General features: G+C 42.8%; 1 protein-coding gene and 1 non-coding gene across 2 annotated transcripts in view; one reads left to right on the top strand and one right to left on the bottom strand.

Annotated features, from left to right (window-relative positions):
• LOC114659737 (E3 ubiquitin-protein ligase DTX4-like) overlaps positions 1-12285 on the bottom strand; it is an 85599-nt gene that overhangs the window by 5486 nt on the left and 67828 nt on the right. The window contains exons 3-6 of the mRNA XM_028812371.2: positions 5365-5426; positions 4645-4806; positions 4290-4351; positions 1320-1478 (exon numbers count right to left, since the gene is read on the bottom strand). Coding sequence (XP_028668204.1) covers positions 1320-1478; positions 4290-4351; positions 4645-4806; positions 5365-5426 — 445 coding nt within the window. The remainder of the gene's footprint in view (positions 1-1319; positions 1479-4289; positions 4352-4644; positions 4807-5364; positions 5427-12285) is intronic.
• Positions 11277-11349, top strand: trnak-uuu (transfer RNA lysine (anticodon UUU)). The gene has a single exon. It is a non-coding gene; the product is annotated as a tRNA-Lys (tRNA).

The following is a 12285-nucleotide window of genomic DNA, read 5'->3' as shown; positions in this document are numbered from 1 at the left end:
GCGGATTCAAAAAAAGTGGGTGGATGACTGCTGAGAAGATCTGGGAACAGAATACCAGAAAGCAGGCCAACATTTTAGTGGCACCGACCCATGCCCAGCATACTGCACTCGTATATATCTGGCATAAAGCAAACACTTGGCAGGAGGGCTGACTGAGGCTGGGCACAGCTCCTTTCATTTTATTTACGTCTCAGCAGACGGCGTTTTCTCAACTATTCCCTTAAGCCAGGGGTGTCCAGCTCAGGTCTGCTCCGCTCCTGGAGGGCCGCAGTCATTCTAACTCCTTTTCTTAATTAATGACCCGTTTTTGCTGCTAATGAATTACTTTTTCCCTTCATTTAAATTGAGAATTAAGATTTTTATCCCCTCAATTGCTTCTTTAATTCCTTAATTACAAGCCACACAATAATGAGACACAACACATGACCGGCTAATCCGTGTCCTTCACACGTTTTGTGAAAATTAAGAAAGGCGAAGGTCTCAGTAATGTTGCTCTGCTCGGGTCCACAAAACATTTTGTTGGTGCTTTCTGCTTTGGCAGTTTGAGAGCACCAACAAGCCGGGGAATTATATAATGAGTTAAATTAACAACAAGAATCATCTTCTAGTTATGAAAATGGTTGGAGTTTGAGGCCCCCGGACTTAGAAGATCAACTGTTGGCTCACTTCACATCTTGTTTTTATTCGGCTGCCATTTAAAGAACAATTCGGAGGATTGTGAAATAACAAAGACATTTAAAATGAAGGGAAAAGAAGTCAGTTAGCAGCGGAAATTGGTTACTGATTAAGAAAGTGGCAGGAAGGAAGTCCTGCGGCCACTGTGGCCCTCCAGGGTCAGAATTTGGACATCCCTGACATAAATATATATGTGAATTAATTAATAAAGTATCTATCTATCTATCTATCTATCTATCTATCTATCTATCTATCTATCTATCTATCTATCTATCTATCTATCTATCTATCTATCTATCTATCTATCTATCAGCGAATGTACGCCCTCTGCTGGCCAAAAGCAAACACATATCATCAGTTCCCTTTATAAAGTCACGTTACAGCTGGATGAAGGATGGGGATATCTTGAACTGCTGGCGTATCAGAAAGTATTGTTCTGCAAGCTCATTACTAAAGCCTAATTTTGTTTTTGCTGCATTTTTGACAACATTCCCACCTTCACAGTGTGCACCCAGCATTTAACATTAATATGATCCCGACCTCAAGGAGAAGACATGGGCAAAAATAAACCCACCGTGGCTTTTGCAGTCTAATCAGTGGGGTTCACATACATAGAGCTGGACGGGACGTTCGGTCGTACCCACCTTATTGCCATTGTTGTACATCGCCACAAGGCAGTGCAGGTGATAGATGTGCCCGCATTTTGTCAGTTTGCCCACCAGGTCAGGCTTGACGGGCGGCTGCCCTTGAGCACTCTTGTAGCCGGAGGGTGACGCCAGTGGTTCCATGCATATAGTGCAGTCCTATAGGGGCAAACACAACACCACAGAACAGTGAGACAGTCAATCTCCCAGACACAGTGCTGCAGCCGAACATCACATCCACCCTAATAAAATTTTGCTTATAGACGTGGACATTAGTCTCCATTTTTGCTTTCTGTCCAAACTACCCTAACATTTTTAACCCCTGAAAACGGAGACTTTTGAAAACACTCTCCTAAGTCATAAACGCAAGCACGGCTTTGTAGTGTGGATGGGCGAAAAGAAAACGCAGAGTTTAATCACGTTCTGGTTGGCTTATGATTATTACGTAGCTTTGCGATAAATCCATCCCTTCAAGTATTTGTCTGCCGATGTGCGCATCTACATCATATGTCATTTACTGTGCAAACAGAGATACTATCACAAGCAGTGATAATTGAAAACGTAGTAGTGTGATGTCAAGACAAATCGGGTTAGCACAGTGAGGGCCACATTAAAGTTTCAATGTAAAGCAACATAATATCGAATGACCCGCAGAACGTATTGATAAGGGCCATCCATCCACTTACGGAAACCAAGGACTGAAACTCAAAGACCTTTTACGATGAAGATAACCAGTTCAATGTTTTATAGAAAATGAATATTAGCACTTAACTGGGTTGGAATATACAGGAGCTGAAGGAGGACATGCAGTATCATTATATTTCATTGATTTCTCGAGAAAATGGAATCCTTTTCTCTAGGAATGGTAATATCACTCGTTTTTTTGTTTTCTTGAGATGATGGAATAACTTCCTCAAGATCAAGAAGTGTAATATCTCTAGTTTAAATTTTTTTTTATTTTTGGTTTCTCGAGACAACAAAATACGTTTCTCCAGATCTTGAGAAGTGTAATATCACTCATTTTTTTTAAATGTTTTTTTTGCTTTGTTTGTTTTTTTTTTCTCGAAATACAAAATAATGCAAAATAACTTTCTGAAGATCTCGAGAAGTGTGGTATCACTGTTTTTGTTTGTTTTGTCAAGATAATGGAATAAATTTCTCAAGATCTCGTGAAGTGTAATATCACTCATTTTGTGTCGTTTTTCTTGTTTTCTCAAGACAATGGAATAACCTTCTGAACTTATAAATCACTTTTTTACTTTGCACCTTCTCCCACCATAACCTCTCGTCTGTGGGAGAGGAGCAAAACTTTAGATTCGGCGAAAATTTTGATCTCCGGTTTTCGACAGATCTCAACATTTTAGGCTTCCCTTATACTGAAAACATTGATATCTCGATGATGGGTGTGTGTCTCTCTGTCTGTGTGTCACAGTTTCTCGAGGACAGTCTCGAGTTAAAACAGCTGGATGGAAAAATACCAAACTCGAAACTTAAGCCTGTTACGAGATGACAACGTGCTGATTAGTTTTTGAGCCAAATCGTGCAAGAGGCCCTCTAGAGCAACCCTCAAATACCGTAATTGTGCAATTAATGATGAATTCTTCTCATCCATTGCTATCGTAATGCCCGATTTTATGATCAGAAAGACCAGCATCAGGACGGTAAATAATTACTGAAATATTATCGAATACTATGGGTAATTTGGTTCCTACGGCGCAAAGCCTACTGATGCTCGAGTTCGAATTTTTTTGTTTTTATTTTTGTTTTCATGAAATAATGGAATAAGCATCTCTAGATATTGAGAAGTGTAATATCACTCCTTTTTTGTGTCTTGTTTTTTTATTTTAATTGTTTTCTTGAGACAACGGAATAGCTTTCTGAAGATCTTGAGATGTGTAATATCATTCATTTTTTGTCTTTTTGTTTTTTTAAGACAACGGAATAACTTTCTGAAGATCTAGAGACGTGTAACATCATTCGTTCTTTTGTTTTTGTTTTTTTGAAATAATGGAATAAGTATCTCAAGATCTCAAGGAGTGCCATATCTCTTTCATATGTCTTTTTTTTATGTTCTCGAGACAAAGTAATACAGTTCTTAAGATCGCGAAACGTACAATATCACAATTTTTTTCCCCCTCGGGATAACAGAATAACTATCTCAAGATCTCAAAGTGTAATATCACTCTTTTTCGCCTGATTTTCTCCAGATCTAGACTTGATGAACTTGCCTGACCACAACTGATACAAACTTGATACAATTATTCTGTTATTTTGAGAAGATTCTTGAGAAAATTATTCTGTTATTTCGAGAAAACAAACAAAAATTAACAATATTGCATTTCAAGAAAATTATTCAGTTATATTGAGAAAATAAAAAAATAAAGAAACAATGACACTGCATGTCCTCTCTCAGCTTCCATAGGACTAAGACAGTTAAGAAAATGAAAGAATAAAATAATGAGTTTAAAATGGTGGTAACTATTAAAGGAGTGAGCAGCTTATGGCTGCTTATACTAAACTGAACTGGAATAAGGGTTAACAAAATGAATGAATGAAAAAAACAAATGAACTAGACATATGCATTGCATTAGTCTTTCCAACGGACGGTGCCTCAGAATTTTCATGAATCCCATACCAAATGGCACATATCAGAGAGATATGCAATGCATAGTGCACTGTAAACATTAATGCTAAAGTCGACGTGGGTTACTTAGATTTTAACCCCTCTTGGACGGGTATATATACAGAAATAATTTTAATATTAAGTTTCTCTTATGTTGAAATTGTTTGTACTAATAAAGAAACTTAAAACAATTATAAACAGACACGAAGAAAAATTTGTACAATATGCGATGGGCAGCATTTCTACACATTCTATTATTTACCCTTTTGTTGTTTTTATCATTTACAGGAACAATATCAAAAATATGTTGGTGCCAGAGCCAAACAGACTAGAAGAAGTTAGCTCACCTCTTCAGGTGGATTTCGGACCTTCTGCAGGTACTTTCTTACAACTTCTTCTGGGGTTTTACCTAGAAGGGGGATGAAAAGAAGAGCATTACGTCTGCAGCTTCAAGCATAAAATAGGAACCAACCCTGGATGGGATGCCAGTTGATCGCAGGGCACATTTTAACCTGACACACAAGTCTTTGGGCTGTGAGGGTACCCAGAGAACACCACCATGTCACCTGCAAAACTTGTCATCTCTGCACAGACAGTGGTCAGGCTGCATGGTGAAGCCAGACCTCTAGAGCAGTGAGGTGGCAGTGCCAACCACAATGGCAACCCTGGAGTCTCTTTTAACAGGATGGTCAGTGGTCTCACCTTTGCGTGCTTGTTTCTTAGTAGTCTTCCGACAAGAGTTGCCAATGCCCGGGATGGGTTTAATGTCACTTTTGCTGACAGGTGGCGGGTGCAGGACAAGTTTAGGTGGCCTTGTTAAGCACACAGGTAGCCCAGCAGCACTCATCAGGATCCCGGTGATTCCTGTTTGGGATCAATGGGAGATAAAAGTCATGGAAAATCCCAGCATTTTCTCTTTCCATTATTAGCATTAATGGTAAACCCTAACCCTTCTGTGGTGACTCCTCGGGGGGTCTCACTCTATGATGACTCCATATCATTTCAGCAATTACAGTTTGAAAACAACATGGCTGTGCGTAAATTACAGATTTGGACTGCAGAGCCAGTCATCATTATTGCAGAGCAGACTGTTTTTGGCAAATACAGGCAGTCCACGTGTAACATATTCCCACTTTATGAGCTCAACCCTTTGTTTCCATTGGTTTTATTCTTCTCGTGAGAGGATCCTGAAATTCAGGAGTTTACTAACAAATCAAGCCTCTCAAACAAGGCCGACAAGAGGTGGACTGGGCCGTCACTGTTCTTGGAAGTTGCCATTACGATAAACAAAAAGCCTAATTCGTAATCTGAGATTTTCCAAACACACGTTACAAATGAATTTTAAATATTTAGTTCCAATTTAAACAAATACCCAGTCTATAAAGGTAATAAGCAGCTGAGATTCAGTTTGTGAAGCTTTACCTGCGAGAGCAGGATGGACAGGACTTGATCCATTCAAATTTTTGACCGGAACAGTAGGAACTCTGTTGGGGAGAAAACAAAAAGAAAGCTTGGTAAATTAAAGTGTGGCACATGCCCAGTGTGTCCTGTCTCAACAACGGTTTTTAATGCCCCTGCCTAGAGGGGCGAGGTTTGTCTGATTTAATAGTCGCAGTCCTGGCAAAAGGCTGGCATCATCTTGAGTGGGCTACTACAGAACAATGGATGTGCCAGTGAGGGTTTTTTTTTTTTAATGGTCAATACCGATCCGAATTTTTTTCTTTATCCTTTAATATTTTATTTTACAATAAGCATAATTAGATGTAGGAAGATGCCTTCTGTTCCACATTAAAGTGTTAGCCTTGACTGCAGACCATAGAGTTCATTGTGTATTACCAAAACAATCTTGTGTGCAACCATTAAAATACTGAAATCAATTCCTGTCAAAATCAAAATCAAAACAATAACCCTTAAAATACTTATTTTTTTTAAACTACTACATCACGTACACACAATACTTAACACATATGGCATAACAGGAAATAAAATGACTCCCGTTATTAAAAGCCACGATTATAATCAAATGTTAAACAAGGCGAAACAAGGCCGACACGGGGAGAACACGCAAACTCCATGCAGGGAGGACCCAGGAAGCGAACCCAGACGGGTCTCCTAACTGCGAGGCAGCAGAGCTACCCACTGCGCCACCGTGCCGCCCATCCTTTCTTTAGAAACATCCATCCATTTTCCAACCCGCTGAATCCAAACACAGGGTCACGGGGGTCTGCTGGAGCCAATACCAGCCAACACAGGGCACAAGGCAGGGAACCAATCCCGGGCAGGGTGCCAACCCACCACAGGACACAAACAAACACACCCACAAACCAAGCACACACTAGGGCCAACTTAGAATCGCCAATCCACCTAACCTGCATGTCTTTGGACTGTGGGAGGAAACCCACGCAAACACGGGGAGAACATGCAAACTCCACGCAGGGAGGACCCGGGAAGCAAACCCAGACGGGTCTCCTAACTGCGAGGCAGCAGCGCTACCCACTACGCCACTGTGCCGCCCATCCTTTCTTTAGAAACATTAAAAAGTTTTTTTTTTTTTATAAATACGCACTGCAGAAGCCATACACAAAACATAGAAAGCCATCCTAAGCACAAATTCAGTTGCCATTAGAATCTGATACTATAAGAATACAGGGTGGTCCAGATCTAACTTTGCGACTTTTAATGCAATGCAATGCAATAATTGCATAGTTAGATCTGGACCAGCCTATATATAATACTACATTGGGTGTAATGGAAATTGTCGAGTGTCCTGTCCGTCTACGGATTCTTTTAGTTTAATTCTGATCTTTCCTCCACGGCACAAATCTTAAAACTTAAAACATAAAGATGTTCCTTACACGTACAGCAGATTTGGACAGCACTGTTAAAAGGTGTTAAGGTAAGTGTGTGTGTGTGTGTGCAGCCCACTCACCTTAAAGCGGCTAAGACAGTCATCTCCAAAGAGGACTCGAGAGACCCCAGTGACTACAAACCCCCAAGTCTTGTTCTCTGCCGAGTGTGGAAATCTGAAGCTCCCAACCAGGCGGTGGCAGGACGTCTGTGGCAGGTTCGCTGTCTGCCTCTCCTTATAACAGTTAATCTCCTGTGGGACATCTGCTGGATGACCTCAGAGAATGACATCTGCACTTCTACCTGTGCTGACGCACAGAGTGTGTGTGTGTGTTGGTGTGCAGGGCAGGCAGCTAATCTGCAGAGACACAAACTCCTAGCGCCCTTAAGCCGGGGAGTGCGAGGTGGTGGTTAACATATTGATGTGCCGGCTGTAAATGACAGCTGCTCTCCTCAAAGAGGGGGGACAAAAAAAACACAACAACAACAACTTTGGACAGGAAGGCTCTTATCAATGTGCCCGGCACTTTAGCAAGAGGTCATGGAAGTGGAAGAGAGATTTAACGTTATTGCAACAGACAGTCCACAGCTGATAGCTGGCTGTTTGAGGAGGGAAGGCAGCTGGTACCTTAAGAGGCACGTGTACAGCGTGGACTTAGAGAACACAACTCCGCGCCGCCATTACTCATGCAGTACGGTTACACGATTCACCTGAAATAATCACAAGTCAATATATGCCATCTTGAATGAACAATTAAACCCGGTTATCTCTATTAGAACTGCTGAATGCTGGGTGGAGCGGGCACAGAACGCAGTTTCAAGTTGCTCTTTTACTTATTTGTTTAGTTTTGTAGAGCGGCGCTGCATCTTGGGTTGAAATTTCATACACAGTTGCCTGTGTGGAGTTTGCACATTCTCCCCGTGTCTGTGCAAATGTTGTTCCCAAACTTCAAATTTTTAGGTTATTTGTGGGGATAGAGGGGGTCTCTGAACTGGCCCTAATACAGAATGCATGTGCGCGTTCAGGGGGGCTGTCCCGGGGCTGTTTAATATTTTGTGCCCAGTTCTGCCACGATTGCCCATATAGGCATGAAAAATCAAAAAAGGAGATCTTCTTAATAACTTTTTTGGTTTCTCTTTGACAACAATGAGATCAGAAAGAAATAAAATGACAACACTGGCTTTTGTCTCCTGCTTTTCACCTGAATGATTCACCCCAGTATTCTCACAAGGGTCTCCTCTTGAGTTTCAGCAAAGGTCTCAGCACGCAAGGGATTCAGATCTCCCAAGTAATGTCTTGGTGTGCTCAGTAATATGCGGTGAAATGTTACGGACAGCAGTAATAAAACACTTTACTAGGATTACAAAGCTGGAGTCATTGCTTCTGAATAACACAATTAGTGTCTCTCTAATATAAAGTATATCGCTGCGCTCCAGTTAGGTCAGACTCATTCTGGAAGAAAAGCGTGGCATAGTGGTTAAGACTTTGGGCTTCAAATCCTGCGGTTGTGGATTAAAAAATCCCACTTCTGACACCAGTGTGTGACCACAAGACAGTCACTTCACCACGTAGAAAAAAGAAATGGAACCAATCATATCTCAGACGCTGAAAGTCACCTGGATAAGAGTGCAATAATAAATAAAAATAGGAAGTCTTGAAAGCAATCTGCGGAGGGTTGGCACCCTGCCCGGGATTGGTTCCTGCCTTGTGCCCTGTGTTGGCTGGGATTGGCTTCAGCAGACCCCCGTGACCCTGTGTTCGGATTCAGCGGGTTGGAAAATGGATGGATGGATGAAAGCAATTGAAACAAGATTCGAAACAAGAGACCTCACAAAATACAAGGGGCAATCAAAACATTTCCAGAATTGTGATATAGCGGGAGAGTGAGAGTGTCAGGTTCCGCACACATTGTTGTGGAGGGGAGCGCAGCACGTCTGTAGACTGGTTACAACGGGTCTGGATTGGTTTTCGGTGTGTAGTGGTGTTTGAATTACCGTTTGAGTTAGACGTGTGCATAGTCATTTGGCGCAACGTCGCAGTTCGAACAACGTGCTAACATCAAGTCCATTTGCAAATTGGGGAAATCAGCTTCAGATACGCCAGCGGCGCTGCAGACTGAAAAATGAGACATGTCTGTGTGAAGTTCGTCCCGAGACTGCTGACCTCGGACCAGATGGAATTGTCGCTGGACCCATAAACATGCTGCGGTCTAACTACACTCTGTAGAAATAAAGCAGCCATCCGCATATTCCATGGATTATTTGAACAGTAAGGGGAGGTTTCCTCTTCGCGTACAAGCCACCCGTGATTGCAGGCGTTCATTTATTGACATCATTGTCCATGCTGGACACACATTTGGGGAAAAGAAATAAAAAAAAAATAACAATTGACATTAATTTAGATGACACTGTATTTGTTATCTATGCCTGTGTTGTGCTCTTGGCAGCAGATTTTTTTGCGTTTTCACATGAATAGAGATTTGTTTTAAAAAACGAAGGAGGAAAACTAAAAAATAATATAAACCCGATACCTGTGGACAAGGCCTAAGAGTGTTTGGATGTGCTTTCTTTTTTACTTTCTATCTACATTCGTGAAAAGCCAAATTGCTTCCTATCAACCACTGGAAGAGATTCTGTACCCCCCCCAAAGCAGTCAGTGTGACACCGCTGGCCCTTCGGGGTGACGTGCCTGTCTTCTATTCAGTGCTTTATACTCGCATGCTGTCACTTTTAAACTGGTCTGTGCCATTCTTTAGCACAGGGGTCGCCAACTCCGGTCCTGGAGGATCACTGTGGCTACAGGTTTTCATTCTAACCCTTTTCTTAATGAGTGACCTGCTTTGCTGCTAATTTACTTCTTCATCCATCCATCCATTATCCAACCTGCTATATCCTAACTACAGGGTCACGGGGGTCTGCTAGACGCAATCCCAGCCAACACAGGGCGCAAGGCAGGAAACAAACCCTGGGCAGGACGCCAGCCCACCGCAGGGCACACACACACACCAAGCACGCACTAGGGACAATTTAGGATCACCAAAGCACCTAACCTGCATGTCTTTGGACTGTGGGAGGAAACTGGAGCTCCCGGAGGAAACCCATGCAGACACGGGGAGAACATGCAAACTCCACGCAGGGAGGACCCAGGAAGCGAACCCGGGTCTCCTAACTGCGAGGCAGCAGCGCTACCCACTGCGCCACTAATTTACTTCTTTTGAACTAGGGTGTTGTACCGTGTTAGCCATTATGAAAAGCCAAGCAAAATGACACCTTTTATTGGCTAACTAAAAAGATTACAATATGCAAGCTTTCGAGGCAACTCAGGCCCCTTCTTCAGGCAAGATGATACATTAAAAGGTGTAATTTTGCTTGGCTTTTCTCTTCTTTTGAACAAAATTTAATTGAATTGCTTTTTTAAGATTTGTTCTAACTAACTAACCGTAACAGCTCAACTTGGTGGCATTGTAGACGGAGCCTATGGGCACACTGCTCTTTCCCTAACCCTAACAGTTCTCACTATGAAGCTTTTTGTGTAAAATCAATACTTTTGACCCCCCTGATGTTGTATCCATGTTGTAACAGCCCTAACTACTGCGCCACTGTGCTACACACTTCATTTGTATTTTTTCCTTCACAGCAGATTTTGCTGGAAATTAAATTTAATGTTATATATCAAAAATAGCACATTTTCAGAAGAGACAGCTACAGTATTCTTGACCGGCACGTGCCAAGGGTACTTCAACAGATTGGCAGTGTTTAGTTGCCTTCAGCTGGTGTGACTTCCTCATCCCCACTGATCTGGGCTAAGCTCTTGAGGTTTACGGCGCTCCGTCTGCCACACTGACAGCAGCAAGGCCATACAGTGAAGGTGCTGGATTTGGGTTCTTGTTGTTTGACCAAACTGTCTGGTCCCAAAAAAAAAAAGTGTCATGAAGTGAGCAAAGCTGAAATGGCACCACTCACCTTACAAACACACAAGCCTGTGCTGCAGCAGAAAAGCGAAAATGATAACCTGCCAAATTGTCAGCAACTGAAAATATCCATGCTGACAGTCACACTGGCACAGTGACACAGTGACATACAAACACTCTCCGGGCTGGCAAATCCGACAGACTTGGAGGAGATGTTCTGCTTCCCACCACGATGGCTCTGATGGGAGTAGAACACCCAAAAGGACATTTCTGGATTCTCTCCCCACATGGTAAGAACATTTGTTTTTTTTTTTTTTTTTGTTCTTGTTTAGCCCACCTAGAATGGCACAGTAGCCACCGATGACTAAATGGGTTACTGTGTTGGAAAGGACAGCAGAATTGGGTTTGTGAAGATCAAACAAATTTTAAAATAATTATAAATTGTACGGGTCGTTCACATGTTTTAGGACGGGTCGGGGCTGGCGCCTATATTGGGCTCGGGTAGACCTAGGCCCACCCACTTTCTTTTCTTCTTTTTTATTTTCCGTAATTGTTTAAACAATTTATTACAATAGAGCCCCGATAGCTCAGTCGGTAGAGCATCAGACTTTTAATCTGAGGGTCCAGGGTTCAAGTCCCAGTTCGGGCGTCCGCTATGGCAACCACTAACAGGAGCAGCAGAAAGAAGAGGTTTAAACAATTTATCACAGAGGGGTGGCACAGTGGTAATGCTGCTACCAGGGTTCACGTCCACACTCACGTCACGTCTGTGCAGAGTCTGCATGTTCTCCCTGTGTGTGAGTGGGCTTTCTTCAGGTGTTCTGGTTTTCCAAAGAATATGCAGGTTAGGTGGACTGGTCATCCTAAATATGCCCTAGTGTGTGCATGGTTGGTGTGTGTGTGTTTGCCCTGCAATGGACTGGCACCCTGTCCAGGGTTTGTTCCTGTGCTAGCTAGGATAGGCTCCAGCAGACCCCTCGCGTGACCCTGTTCAGGTCTAAACAGGTTAGAAAGCGACTGACTGACTGACTGAATTATCACAGATGGATTCCTGTGCTAACATGAGCATGTTTCTGGACACCCTGTCCATCCTTACCAAAGGCTTTCACTTGCAAATAAAGCTAGGCCCCGTTTCCAGGGAAACAAGGTCACAAATCTAACATCCCCATCCCTCACAAGCCCCCCCCTCCCCCCCAGCATATCTGCAGGCACAGTGAATACATAACAAACAAAGCTGCCATGGAAACGAGGCCTACTCAAATACAAGGGGAGGCAAAGCCTAACAATGACGGAATGGTGGTGGTGGGGGGGGGGGGGGGTAGTATTTGAGGAATTAGAGGGTTGCAGCTGCCTTTACAGATGACCGGGGAAGACCTCTGGAATCAACAGTCATATGGTAAGCCAACAACACTATGTCACCTTAACTCTTTCTTCTGAAACTTTCCAGGCAGCCATTCTGAGTTTCATGCTCTGCTTGTGACCTTCAGTTACCATATTTTGGTCTCTCAGTGCAAGAGAAGAGCAGGCCCCTTTGTCTTGTTTCAGCCACTAGAGTGCGCCAGTTTACAAGTTTTCCCACCAAGTG

This window comes from Erpetoichthys calabaricus, chromosome 10 (genome assembly GCF_900747795.2).
Source record: "Erpetoichthys calabaricus chromosome 10, fErpCal1.3, whole genome shotgun sequence".
In the NCBI taxonomy this organism is placed as follows: Eukaryota; Metazoa; Chordata; class Cladistia; order Polypteriformes; family Polypteridae; genus Erpetoichthys; species Erpetoichthys calabaricus.
Note: the sequence above shows the minus strand (reverse complement) of the source record. Positions and strands in the feature narration are given on the sequence as shown.